This window comes from Salvelinus sp. IW2-2015, linkage group LG17 (genome assembly GCF_002910315.2).
Source record: "Salvelinus sp. IW2-2015 linkage group LG17, ASM291031v2, whole genome shotgun sequence".
In the NCBI taxonomy this organism is placed as follows: domain Eukaryota; kingdom Metazoa; phylum Chordata; class Actinopteri; order Salmoniformes; family Salmonidae; genus Salvelinus; species Salvelinus sp. IW2-2015.
Window position 1 is genome coordinate 19,310,805 of NC_036857.1, and position 13,009 is coordinate 19,323,813.

At 41.8% G+C, this 13,009-nt stretch overlaps 1 protein-coding gene across 4 annotated transcripts in view; it reads right to left on the reverse strand.

Moving 5' to 3' along the window:
• LOC111976719 (pleckstrin homology domain-containing family G member 4B) overlaps nt 1-11,555 on the reverse strand; it is a 29,513-nt gene extending 17,958 nt beyond the window's left edge. For all 4 annotated transcript variants that reach the window (XM_070447930.1, XM_070447929.1, XM_070447928.1 and 1 more), the window contains exons 1-3: nt 11,244-11,555; nt 2,194-2,391; nt 514-1,957 (exon numbers count right to left, since the gene is read on the reverse strand). In XM_070447930.1, coding sequence (XP_070304031.1) covers nt 514-1,957; nt 2,194-2,391; nt 11,244-11,246 — 1,645 coding nt within the window. In that variant the 5' untranslated portion in view covers nt 11,247-11,555. The remainder of the gene's footprint in view (nt 1-513; nt 1,958-2,193; nt 2,392-11,243) is intronic.
• Between the last annotated feature and the right edge of the window lie 1,454 nt (nt 11,556-13,009).

Genomic DNA, 13,009 nt, shown 5'->3' on the forward strand with positions numbered 1-13,009 from the left:
CATTTTTTTTTAAATAAATTCTCTTGCATTTCAAAGATGATTGTAACAAAATAAATACAAAAGAACGGTTTTTTTTTTCTTTGTATTATCTTTTACCAGATCTATTGTGTTATATTCTCCTACATTCCTTTCACATTTCCACAAACTTCAAAGTATTTCCTTTCAAATTATACCAAGAATATGCGTATCCCTGCTTCAGGGCCTGAACTACAGGGAGTTAGATTTGAGTATGTCATTTTAGGCGAAAATTGAAAAAAGGGGCGGATCCTTAAGAGGTTTTAAAGAAAAAATCTTCATCCAGTACGAGGTGAGTAATTGCTGTCCTGATTTCCAGAAGCTCTTTTCAGTCATAAGAGARGGTAGCAGAAACATTGTGTACAAAATAAGTTACAAATAACGCGTAAAACGGCAGCCATCCTCCGGGGCCATTCATTTTTTAAACAATTGTGTTTAAAAAAATCCCCTTTATATATTACAGAATAAGAAACATATTTCATGCTGTAGATCTCTTACCTTTGGGCAGTCTCCGCCTGTTCATCTTTGGGGAAACCAGTCCAAAAGCTGTGGCGTTTTTACATTGCACTACATGTAAGCTGGGAATCTTCTCTGCAGACGAGACAATATCCCTCCTAATTTTTCTTCCTTGTATCACTACTTCACACTTCTCTGATGTGTCCACAACAGTGGTCGACAGAGAAGAGGGACATCTCCCATCGTTCTCTATAGTGTCACTCAGGCCTTGTAAAATTCCACTGGATATAGTGTAACTTTCTCCAGACTCCCTACAGGTAACAGTGCTAACAGGGGGAATCTGGTCATGATGTCCTGGGTCTGGATGGCAGCACTGCTGGGAGACACCAGGACATAGTTCTTTACCCTCTAGTCCCAGCCTCCCCGCACATGGACTAGCCTCCTCCAGAACCGCCAGTGTATTCAGTGTATTGTCTCTCTCAAAGGTAACAGGGTTCTGCAGTGCTGAATGGTAAGACTCCCTGTACCGGCACCTGAGCTCCTGTGCTTTGGACACCTGGCCCATTCTCCTCCTCATGCAAGGGGTGCAGGGGGGCTCCTCGGAGGATCGGATGGTCCGGCCGCAGTGTAAGGGTTCCCTGAGGGGCTGGTTGGGGTCCAGGGCTTGGGCCAAGGACAGAGGCAGAGCTGGAGCCAGAGGGACACCAGGCCTGTTAAGTGGAACAGGCCTAGACATGAGCGCTCTGGGGTGTTTGTGACTGTGAGCCCCACTGAGGAGCAATGCTTCTTTCTTGTTAGTGAACTCCACCAAGTCCACGTATTCCCCCTCAACCTCAGAGGTGTTGTTGCTGCGGCTGTCCCATGTGTTGGGAGACACCCAGCCTATGGGCTTAGCCATAGGCTCATCCTGATCCACCTTAACCAGCCGGGAGCAATTACTGTCCACCAGACGCAGCGACACCGCAATGCCATGTTTAGCAGGAGAGATCCTAGTCTCCACAGAGTACGCAGGTGCAGGGTGAGGCAGGACCAATGAGGGCCCGGGCCCTGCCACTACCTCCTGTTGAACAGCAGCCGGAGAAAGAGATGATGAGGCCATAGTTCTGGGTTTATCCACAAACTCAGGGAGAGTCACCTGCGCCCATGGCACCTTCACCATGCCCTGGTCTGTGGAGAGGACACAGTGGCTAAGTGGAGTACCGTGGCGGCCTTGATTGATCTCCCCTAGCCAGTCCTCAGAGAAGATGCAGGGGTAGGAGGTCTCAGGGATGGGTGTCTCCTCCACCTCCACCACCTGACCCTGTCCGTCCTCCAGCAGGCTCCGGACCACGATGCGGGCGGCCTGCTCAGAGAAGGGAGCAACCTGCAAGTAGAAGTCCCCTGGGCACAGAAATAGGGGGTTGATCGGGGCAAGCTGGATCACCACTTTCTCATGCAGACACAGAGGCCAGCCCTCACAGCAGAACACCACATCAGAGTACTGGGCCTGACGGGAGAAAATGACAGACATTTCTTTACCATTTAATTTGTCTTTACAATTAGCAGTACAAGACAGAGAGGAGTTGAAGGCAGTTGCAAACTTTGTAATTGAGCTAACTTTGTTTTGCATAGGTGGTCGTTATTTGAGCCTGTAGGTGTGTATGGTAAACTGTTACAGTATGTATTTTTTTGTATAGCTGTGCATCTGTGTTGATGAGTATAGCTCTGAGGTTGTTGACTCACACAGGCAGCCTGCTGAACACTCTCAAGGATGTGTTTGGCCGGGATGAGGAAGTCCAGTAGACACTGGAGGGCGTCTCCACGGAAACGTTCCTCTATTACCTGGAAGAGCTGGCTCAGGACGGTGGGGGCTGTGGCCTCGAAGGGGGGAAAGAGGGCTGAGAGAGTGTTCTGGATGGACCCGTCCAGAGACTCAGTGTTCTATTAACATAAGAGACAGCACAAACAAAGGTCAGCACAAACAAACAAATTTAAATATTCAACAACAACAAAGAAAATGACCAAGAAAAGCTAAAGATAAAGATTAGATACAGGCAGGAGTATTCCACATTTTGTTGTGTTACAGCCTGAATTCAAAATGGATTAAATTTAAAAAAAAATCTAACKCATCTACACACAATACACCATAATGYCAAAGTGGAAACCTGTTTTCATACAATTTTGCAATGTCTCATTTAGTATTCACACCTCTGGGTCAATACTTTGTAGACGCACCTTTGGCAGCGATTAAAGCTGCGAGTCTCTTTCCACACCTGGATTGTGAAACATTTGCCCATTATTCTTTTAAAAAATCTTCAAGCTCTGTCAAATGGGTTGTAGACCATTTTCAGGTCTTGCCATAGATTTTCCAGTAGATTTAAGTTAAAACTGTAACTCGGCCACTCAGGAACATTCACTGTCTTCTTGGTAAGCAACTCCAGTGTCAATTTGGCATTGTGTTTTAGGTTATTGTCATGCTGAAATGTGAATTCATCTGCCAGTGTCTGGTGGAAAGCAGACTGAACCAGCTTTTCCTCTAGGATTTTGCCTGTAATTAGCTCCATTCTGTTTCTTTTTTATCCTGAAAACTCCCCATTCCTTAATGATTACAAGCATACCCATAACATGATGCAGTCACCACTATGCTTGAAAATATGGAGAGTGGTACACAGTAATGTGTTGTATTGGATTTACCCCAAACATAGCACTTTATATTATGGACAAAAATATAATTGCTTTGCCACATTTTTTTCAGTATTCCTTTAGTGCCTTGTTGCAGACAGGATGCATGTTTTGGAATATTAAATTCTGTACAGGCTTCCTTCTTTTCACTATGTCAATTAGGTTAGTATTGTGGAGTAACTACAATGTTGTTGATCCATCCTCAGTTTTCTCATATCACAGCCATTAAACTCTGTTTTAACTGTTTTGAAGTCACTATTGGCCTCATGGTGAAATCCCTGAGTGGTTTTCTTACTCTCTGGCAACTGAGTTAGGAAGGACGCCTGTATATTTGATGTAACTGGGTGCATTGATACACCATCCAAAGTGTAATTAATAACTTCACCATGCTCAAAGGGATTTGTCAGCTTTTTTTTACCCATCTACCAATAGGTGCCATTCTTTGCTAGGCGTTGGAAAACCTCCCTAGTCTTTGTGGTTGAATCTGTGTTTGTAATTCTCTGCTCAACTGAGGGACCTTTAGATAATTGTATGTGTGGTGTACAGAAATCAGGTAGTCATTCAAAAATCCTGTTAAACACTATTATTGCACACAGAGCGAGTTCATGCAATTTATTATGTGACTTGTTAAGCACATTTTTACTTGTGAACTCATTTAGGCTTGCCATAACATATAGTTTGAATACTTATAGACTCAACACATTTCAGCTTTTCATTTTTTATTAATTTGTAAAAATGTGTAAAAACATAATTCCACTTTGACATTATGGGGTATTGTGTGTAGGTCAGTGACAAATCATCTCAATTTAATCCATTTTAAATTCAGGCTGTAACACAACAAAATGTGGAAAAAGTCAAGGGGTGTGAATACTTTCTGAAGGCTACGGTGTCATATATCGCTGATTTGAACATCCAAAAGCAGCACTGCATCCCTTAAGGTCATAAAATACACAGTCACCATTGTCTGCTATCCTCTGATCCTGGCATCCTTCAGTATTGTTCCAATAAGATGTCAGACCCCACCTTTTTTCCCCTTCATACAGCACAATCCAATAACCGTTCACCAGAGACAGATGTTGACAACACGAGGGCAAAGTTGCTGTGGATGTCAGGGTGGCTACAGTATCACGGGAGACATTGAGCAGCATAAGAATCATATAGGCAGATACCAATTATCCATAAACAGACTGGGGGTCTCTGCTAGAGAAGAGGCCTGGTTTATGGTTTCACATTCTCTCTGATCTCATCAGAGTGGCCCATCACCCATTTTAGGCCCTGCTTAATTTAGCTTTGTGAAGGCCATGTGTCGGCTGTGGGAGGTAAATGTACATGTGCGTGTTTCTCATCTCAATAGATAGCSTCTGTAGGAGAAAACATTGTTATGTGGTTTCTGGTGCAATGTGGTTACAATGCCTTGCCAAGTTACATAGTCTGGTTTCAATATAATTGCAGGGATATAATGACTAGCAAATGCTACTAGACACCACCCTCTTGATTGTTCAATTATATTTCAACAAAGAGTAGGCATTTCAATAAATATGCAAAATGTAATGAAGCGATTTTATCAACAATAGGCTACATCTGTTTCCTCAATGGGAAAATATGTTGCCTATCTGCATCTCTGTTCAGTTTGTTTTGAATAGAGAAATACCACTGTGATCATTCCACAGATCACGCCACATAACTCAATGTATCCCAGCTGTGGTGTGGAGGTGGAGAGAGGGTCTGGGCGTATCAGGATGTGACCAGATCGATCCCCTCAGACCTCACCTGGCTAACTAGACTACTTCCCGTCCAGCTCTCAGTTAAAACATCTGCTAGTCTATGGTGGTCAGGAGAAAAACCTACCCTTTCACTAACCTCTGCACCCAGTAACCCAATCTGCACTCTGACTGCTCGATTTGTACACTTTTATGTAACAGTCTGACTAGGGTTGCAAAGGCAGGACATATTACTGGAAACTTTAGAAGTTAACCTGTAAACTACCAGAATTTTGGTATCTTTCAAGGATTTTATGTAATCGATCACAAAACATCTAGTCAACCTTTTTTTACAGGTGTCTGTAATTATCTTTGGCCCTCTGTGTGGCCTTATCACATGTAAAATATATGAACTAACTAATTACGATGATTTAAAAAATGTAACTGACAAAACTGTAAAATATTATCCTAAATATCAACTTAGTGAATACCGTTGGTGTTTAATATGAGGGTTTTAGCATGAAATACTCTTTATATATTTTTGTTACACACCTTTATTTATTTTACTATGTCAGTATGTATTTGTTGTCAATGTTTTGGCATCAAACTGGTGGCAGTTTTGAAAAAAGTCAATAGTTGGAAGAGAACCATATGGTCTTTCTACTAGAAACTCATGGACAAAATGGACACAGGTATAAAAATGTAATACTACTGTATATATTAGTACTTAAAAAAAWAWATATTCAAGTATAAATGACCAAAGTTGCGATAGATTGCAATAGATTTTCTGTTAAATACCGAAATTACTGAAGATGTTCCAGTAACTTTGGTAAAGTACCATTAGCTTTGCAACCCTAAGTCTGACACCAGATACTAGACCTCCTCTAAAAGCCTCTCCCAAGTCTCTGGAAAGGCTCTTGGATTCTAAGGACCAGTTCCGCATATAACATGGACACTCCCTCTTGATCTCTCCAAAGACAACGGTCATTACACTTCTCGCATGACTGGGCCACAGCTCAGAGCCTCAGACACACACCCTTTGGGTACACATCAACGAGCCAACAGTGGTGGGCTCATGATTATTTACAATAGATGATGTACTTTAGCTGGGAAACACTTGGGATTTTCATCTTATGAATGTTGGATCATTGTCTTGGAAAAGCTCTGTTGCCCCTGAAGAAGATAGAAAAACCTGCTACATGGTCAAGGGAGTTTCTATGAAAGATGTGTTTTGTTCTTCATAGTCTGAATTTTCATACCGTTGAAGTCGTAAGTTTACATACACTTTGGTTGGAGTCATTAAAACTCCTTTTTCAACCACTCCACAAATTTCTTGTTAAAACAAACTATAGTTTTGGCAAGTCGGTTAAGACATCTACTGTGTGCATGTCACAAGTAATTTTTCCAACAATTGTTTACAGACATATTATTTAACTTATAATTCACTGCATCACAATTCCAGTGGGTCAGAAGTTTACATAAGTTGACTGTGCCTTTAAACAGCTTGGAAAATTCCAGAAAATTATATCACGGCTTTAGAAGCTTCTGATATACTAATTGACATAATTCGAGTACCTGTGGATGTATTTCAAGGCCTACTTTCAAACGCAGTGCCTCTTTGCTTGACATCTTGGGAAAATCAAAAGAAATCAGCCAAGACCTCAGAAAAACATTTGAAGACCTCCACAAGTCTGGTTCATCCTTGGGAGCAATTTCCAAACGTCTGAAGGTACCACGTTCATCTGTACAAACAATAGTACGCAAGTATAAACACCATGGGACCACGCAGCCGTCATACCGCTCAGGAAGGAGACGCGTTCTGTCTCCTAGAGATGAACGTAATTTGGTGAGAAAAGTGCAAATTAATCCCAGAACAACAGGAAAGGACCTTATGAAAATGCTGGAGGAAACAGGTACAAAAGTGTCTATATCCACAGTAAAACGATATTGACATAACCTGAAAGGCCGCTCAGCAAGGAAGAAGCCACTGCTCCAAAATCGGCATAAAAAAGCCAGACTACGGTTTGCAACTGCACATGGGGACTTAGATTGTACTTTTTGGAGACATGTCCTCTGGTCTAATGAGACAAAAATAGAACTGTTTGGCCATAATGACCATCGTTATGTTTGGAGGAAAAAGGGGGAGGCTTGCAAGCTGAAGAACACCATCCCAACCGTGAAGCACATTATTATAAATTATTCCTTCTACTATTATTCTGACATTTCTGTACGGCACTTTGTGACATCAGCTGATGTATGAAGGGCTTTATAAATAAATTTGATTGATCCTAACTGACCTGACAGGGAATTTTTACTACGATTAAATGTCAGGAAATGTGAAAAACTGAATTTAAATGTATTTGGCTCAGGTGCATGTAAACTTCTGACTTCAACTGTATGAGATGCAGGGCCTGATGTTGGGTTAATAGAAAACCAGGTCTGGGGCTGACCTGACCTGAAAACATTTTTCCAGCACCTTTACGGGCCTCTGAATAAAGCCCCTGTGTTATGTCATACTATGGTTGAATGAGTTGATCTCCACACTTAAAATAGCACTGCAGGGCAGGTTACTTATCAAGGCATGATAACAAGCCCTAAGGAAAGCATGACAGGTCATTTATTCGTCGTTTGAAATGAAAAAAAGAGAAGAGCAGCCGAGGGTCTGCAATGTGGGAAAGTGGCGTTAGCAGGACTAGCACTGCCATGATTCATGGTTACTGTTATGTCTGAGCAACAAGAGAACACCCTGAGGGTGTAAACAGCAAGCCTGCCTAACGGTCTACTGCTGAGTGCTGACATTCTGCTGAGGTAGGTCTAACACTGGGCACTAAATAAATACAATCCCATCTCTAAAATAAATGGCTCATTTCAGATTGCAGTTCATTGCATTAGGATAGGATTCTTATATTTCAGAGTTGAACAWTTCTCTTCACTAAACAGCCAATCCAAACAACTACTTCTAAGCCAGTGGCCAAGACGCCTTTTAAGTATCCTAAAGTATTTCAGTATGAATTATCTTGTATACAAAATGTCTCTGTAATACGCCCATGGATAATGTTATTTGGCAGAGCATCTGAGCAATTTCTGACACAAATTTAACTTCAGATAGGCAAAAGCTCAATTTCCTGTGTTTACGTCAGTTTTTATTTTTAACGTTCAACAAATTGGGTGGAGATAATGTTTAGACTCTCCTAGACCAGACTATCTTTGTGATGTCTGAGGGGCAGCTTTCTGTTGGCCATCAGGAGATAACACTGTTAAGCCACCCACAGGATGACTGTCCAAACAACACACATCATTCTCAGTGGTCCCCCAGGACAGGCAGGCACAGTTTACCAAACTAGCCTATTACAGTAAAATCTAAGAGATCACAAATATCTAAAAGGAATGGCAAACTGGACATCCTTTTGCAGCTGGACCAATAGAGGGTTGTTGTAGCATCCAATCCTGTGAATCTTTGGGATCCTACATCTGGTACATTTTTCACATGTTTCTATTGAACATTTTATTAGGTGTGTTAGTTCTGTGTGACAGCTTTGGTTAGCCTTAATTATATTTTGATCTGGCATCCACTAAACAACAAACACATACTGACTTTTTAGGAATGCCCCAAAATGGAGATTAGGACAAAAGTGTGTATTGTTTAGTTGGGGTGAGCTGTCTGTCAGTAACCAACCAAGATGCTATGAGTCTGTTCAGTTGGGAACCTTAGTCCCTACCATGCATCCAAAGGATGAGATTTCAACATCAAGCCACAGTACACTCTTAGAAAAAAAGGTGCTATCTAGAACCTAAAGTGGTTCTTTGGCTGTCCCCATAGGACAACCATTTGAAGAACCCTTTTGGGTTCCATGTAAAACCCTTTCCACAGAAGGTTCTACATGGAAACCAAAAGAGTTGTACCTGGAACCAAAAAGGGTTCTATCTGGAACCAAAAACTCACTGAGCACACAATGGTTGAATCAATGTTGTTTCCACGTCATTTCAATAAAATTACATTTAACCAATGTGGAATAGACGTTGAATTGAATCTGTGCTCAGTGGGAAGGGTTCTCCTACGAGGACAGCCGAATAACCCTTTTGGAACCCTGTTTTCTAAGAGTGTAGTGGTATTTAGAAGGCAACTCCTTCAATAAAATATGTGAATAATTAAGAAAAGCACAGTGTTAGTCATTATACAGTCCCAGTGATAGTGAGCATCTTACAGAGATGGCAAACAATGCAAACTAACACAGCCAACTGTGAAGATAAACCCAGCAAGTTTCCTCCTTTGTAACCTCAATCAACTATTGTTTTTGGGGGCTTTGTGCCCAGATTTAGACTACTTACTGTAAATGTACTGGTGTGGTGTTGCAGAAATGAGAGTCATACCTGTGATCTAAATAAATCAATGTCACTGTAACATTGTTTTAATTTACAGGCCAGTTAATAGAAGGGTCTCACTGCCGTATCACTACAGATACTTAATCAGGATCTGTCTAGGTTTAGTCCCTTTTGGGTTCCATAAATGGTTGCCCTGAGTGTAGCAGACTGAATGCTGCACATTTACATGCTAATTAAACTGTTCAGGTAAATGTCCATAAATACATTTTTTGACATTGGCTCTTTAAAAACTGTGCTTGTGTCCATAATCATGGAACTTAACTGATAAGCAAGCTATGTACAGTGAGTATACAAAACATTAAGAACACCTGCTCTTTACATGACATAGACTTTCCAGGTGAAAGCTATAAATCCTTATTGATGGCACTTGTTAAATCTACTTCAATCAGTGTAGATGAAGGGGAGGAGACAGGTTAAAGATGGATTTTAAGCCTTGAGACCATTGAGACATGGATTGTGTATGTGTACCATTCAGAGGGTGAATGGGCAAGACAAAATATTTCAGTTCCTGTGAACAGGGTATGCTATTAGGTGCCAGGCGCACAGGTTTGTATCAAGAACTGCAACACTGCTGCTTTTTTCCCGCTCAACAGTTTCCCGTGTGTATCAAGAATGGTCCACCACCCAAAGGACATCCTGCCAACTTGACACAACTGTGGGAAGCATTGGCATCAACATGGGCCAGCATCTCTGTGGAACGCTTTTGACACTTTGTAGAGTACATGCCCTGACTGAGGCTGTTCTGACGATAAAATGAGGTTGGGGTGCAACTCAATATTAGGAAGGTAATTCATAATGTTTGGTATGCCCACTGTAATTAATCAGAGGGCAGAATTGAAAGATAACCTCTCCTTGATAACACCTGAACAAAGTCATGATACATGTTCCCTGAAGTAAATGGACCGGGGGCCCACAAAATGCTGAGGGCAAATATCCTGCATTACACAGCAGAATTTACAGACAGGCATTCAATTACATACCAGTAGATCTATTCTGAGAGAATATCTCAACATCTTGACTCACCACCTCAGAACGTGCTAACGCCCTCCATGAGAACATGCCAAATTACAGTGAGAGAAAATAAACACAGGCCTAATCTGTGTGGATCTACTGTCAACCATCACTGAGCCACTGAGAAGCAGACGTTATATTTAGTTGTTTCACAAGCTCTGCAAATGGAGCATTTATTGCATGAAAATACTAATTATGATGCCTTGTCTAGCAGAATGGCTTGAAGTTGGTGGCAGACCAGTAGTCTGGCATTAGTAGTGAGCTTAAAAACATTTAATTAAAAGCGGGGGATCAGTTTCATCATCTTTACTCATCCTCCTACCTGTAATTATGTCACAGCTGAACATAGTTTTATTCAAACTGGCAGTTTTCCCTCCCCCGCATGATCACAGAGATGACAAGTACATAGAGAGCCTGAATTTTATGGTGTTCCATGAGTGACCTCAATGTTTAAGAACTTACTGAGGTAACCAGGCAAGACAGTACATCATTTTTTATGCTAACGAAATAACTCTTGTTTTCAGGTTGTGATTCAATGGAAACATACCAGTATGATGGTCACTTCAGTTCCTAAGTCTACCTCTCCAATGTACTCTCACCCTGAGCTATAAAGAATATAAACATATAGCCATCCCCTCTCCAGAGCCTGAGTAGCACTTGAAACAGCAAAACATTAATTCAGTTATATTTTCCCAAAGGGATCCTTTGTGCAATTCTATGTGCTGGACTCTAAGAGGAGARGCAGGGCAACAGATTCAGTGAGTGTTATGTGAAATCACTGGGAAATTGCGAATGCACAGTAACCTGAAACCTTCACCTTGAGTCAAAGCATTTTGCTGTGTAGCTAGACATTAGACATTTTAGTCATTTGAAGCATGTCCATTTAAAAAATATATATTTTAAATGATTTCCAATATGATGAAAATCCTATCAAAAGAGAAAATTCAAAAACTACACACATATGAAATTGAATGAAATACAGTCAAATTAAGCCATGTTGAGCAGCAGTTACAGTACCATGTTTCCTACAGTGTGTTGGTTATCCAGTTAAGCAGGGATGTACAGAGTCCAGTCAAGAGGATAATCCTTAGACAGATGGGTCTCACAAAGTGACAAACTGACCACAGTATTCTCCAATGTAACCACATGGTCTCTCATTGCTTAGTGAAGAGGACAATACTTATAGAAACAGGAAAACTTAAATAAATAAAAAATTTAAAAAATAWTCTTGGAGCTCCCGAGTTTTCTTCTGCTGCTGCTAATAACTCTCCCTGTCTGCTTTCTCTCTTCTGGTGTTATGTTTGTCTGCCCACAGTTTGAGAGGGAGCAGCATGACACAAGCAACTCATGCAGGCATGTAAGAGCAAGGGAGAGAGAGAAAGAGAGAGAGGGAGTTAGAGGGGAGGGGAGAAGATTTCCCTCTCAGAAGGAAATCCCTTCAAGATTCTTTCTTACTTTTCTTTGGGGTTACTCTCAACTTTCGTCTCACCTCTCCCTCCCTCCCTCCCTCCCTCTTTCTTTATCGCTCCCCATCCCCTTCTCTCTTCCTCGTTCTCTCTCACACATGCACCTTTCCCAATTTTCCATTCCTTTGGCTTCCATTCCACATTCATGTCCTCTTTTGTCCTGCAAATGAACTAAATATGCTTGTTATTATGGCACTGTGAGCAGAGAGAATGTGAAGATGGTGGATATAGATACAGAGAATTTCATTCAGGAGGACTAGCTGTGGTTTCTTCAATATCGGTAATTCCATTCTGACCAGATAACTTGACCTTACATTTGTATTTGTATTTTATTAGGGATCCCCATTATCTTCTGCCAAGGCAGCAAATACTCTTCCTGGGGTCCAAACACATTAAGACACTTACATTACACATAAAACAAAAGATTAAACAGTACATCATATAACACTGTCACACCACCACATATTCACAACACAAAATGTATGATACCACTATACAACAATATTACATTGTACGTGTGTGTAGAGTGCGTGTGCTAGCGCCCGTGTGTGTATGCGTGTGTCTATACCTGTTTGTGTGTCTCTTCGCAGTCTCCGCTGTTCCATAAAGGTGTTTTTTTATCTGTTTTTTTAAATCTGATTCTACTGCTTGCATCAGTTACCTGATGTGGAATAGAGTTCCATGTAGTCATGGCTCTATGTAGTACTGTGCACCTCCCATGGTCTGTTCTGGACTTGGGGATTGTAAAAAGACCTCTGGTGGCATGTCTTGTGGGAGTGTCCGAGCTGTGTGCTAGTAGTTTAAACAGACACCTCGGTGCATTCAGCTTGTCAACACCTCTAACAAAAACAAGTAGTGATGAAGTCAATCTCTCCTCTTTTTCTCCCCAATTTCGTGGTATCCAATTGGTAATTACAGTCTTGTCTCATCGCTGCAACTCCCGTACGGACTCAGGAGAGGCGAAGGTCAAGAGCCGTGTGTCCTCCGAAACACAACCCAACCAAGCCGCACTGCTTCTTGACACAATGCCCACTTAACCCGGAAGCCAGTGTGTCGGAGAAAACACCATACACCTGGCGACTGTGTACTGTGTCCAGTCCGCCACAGGAGTCGCTATTGAGCGATGGGACAAGGACATCCCTGCCAGCCAAACCCTCCCCTAAACCGGACGACGCTGGGCCAGTTGTGCGCCGCCCCATGGATCTCTAGTGACACAGACCACTGTGCCACTCGGGAGGCCCTCTCCTCCACTTTGAGCCATGAGAGATTGACATGCATATCCTTAATGTTAGCTCTCCATGTACATTTAAGGGCCAG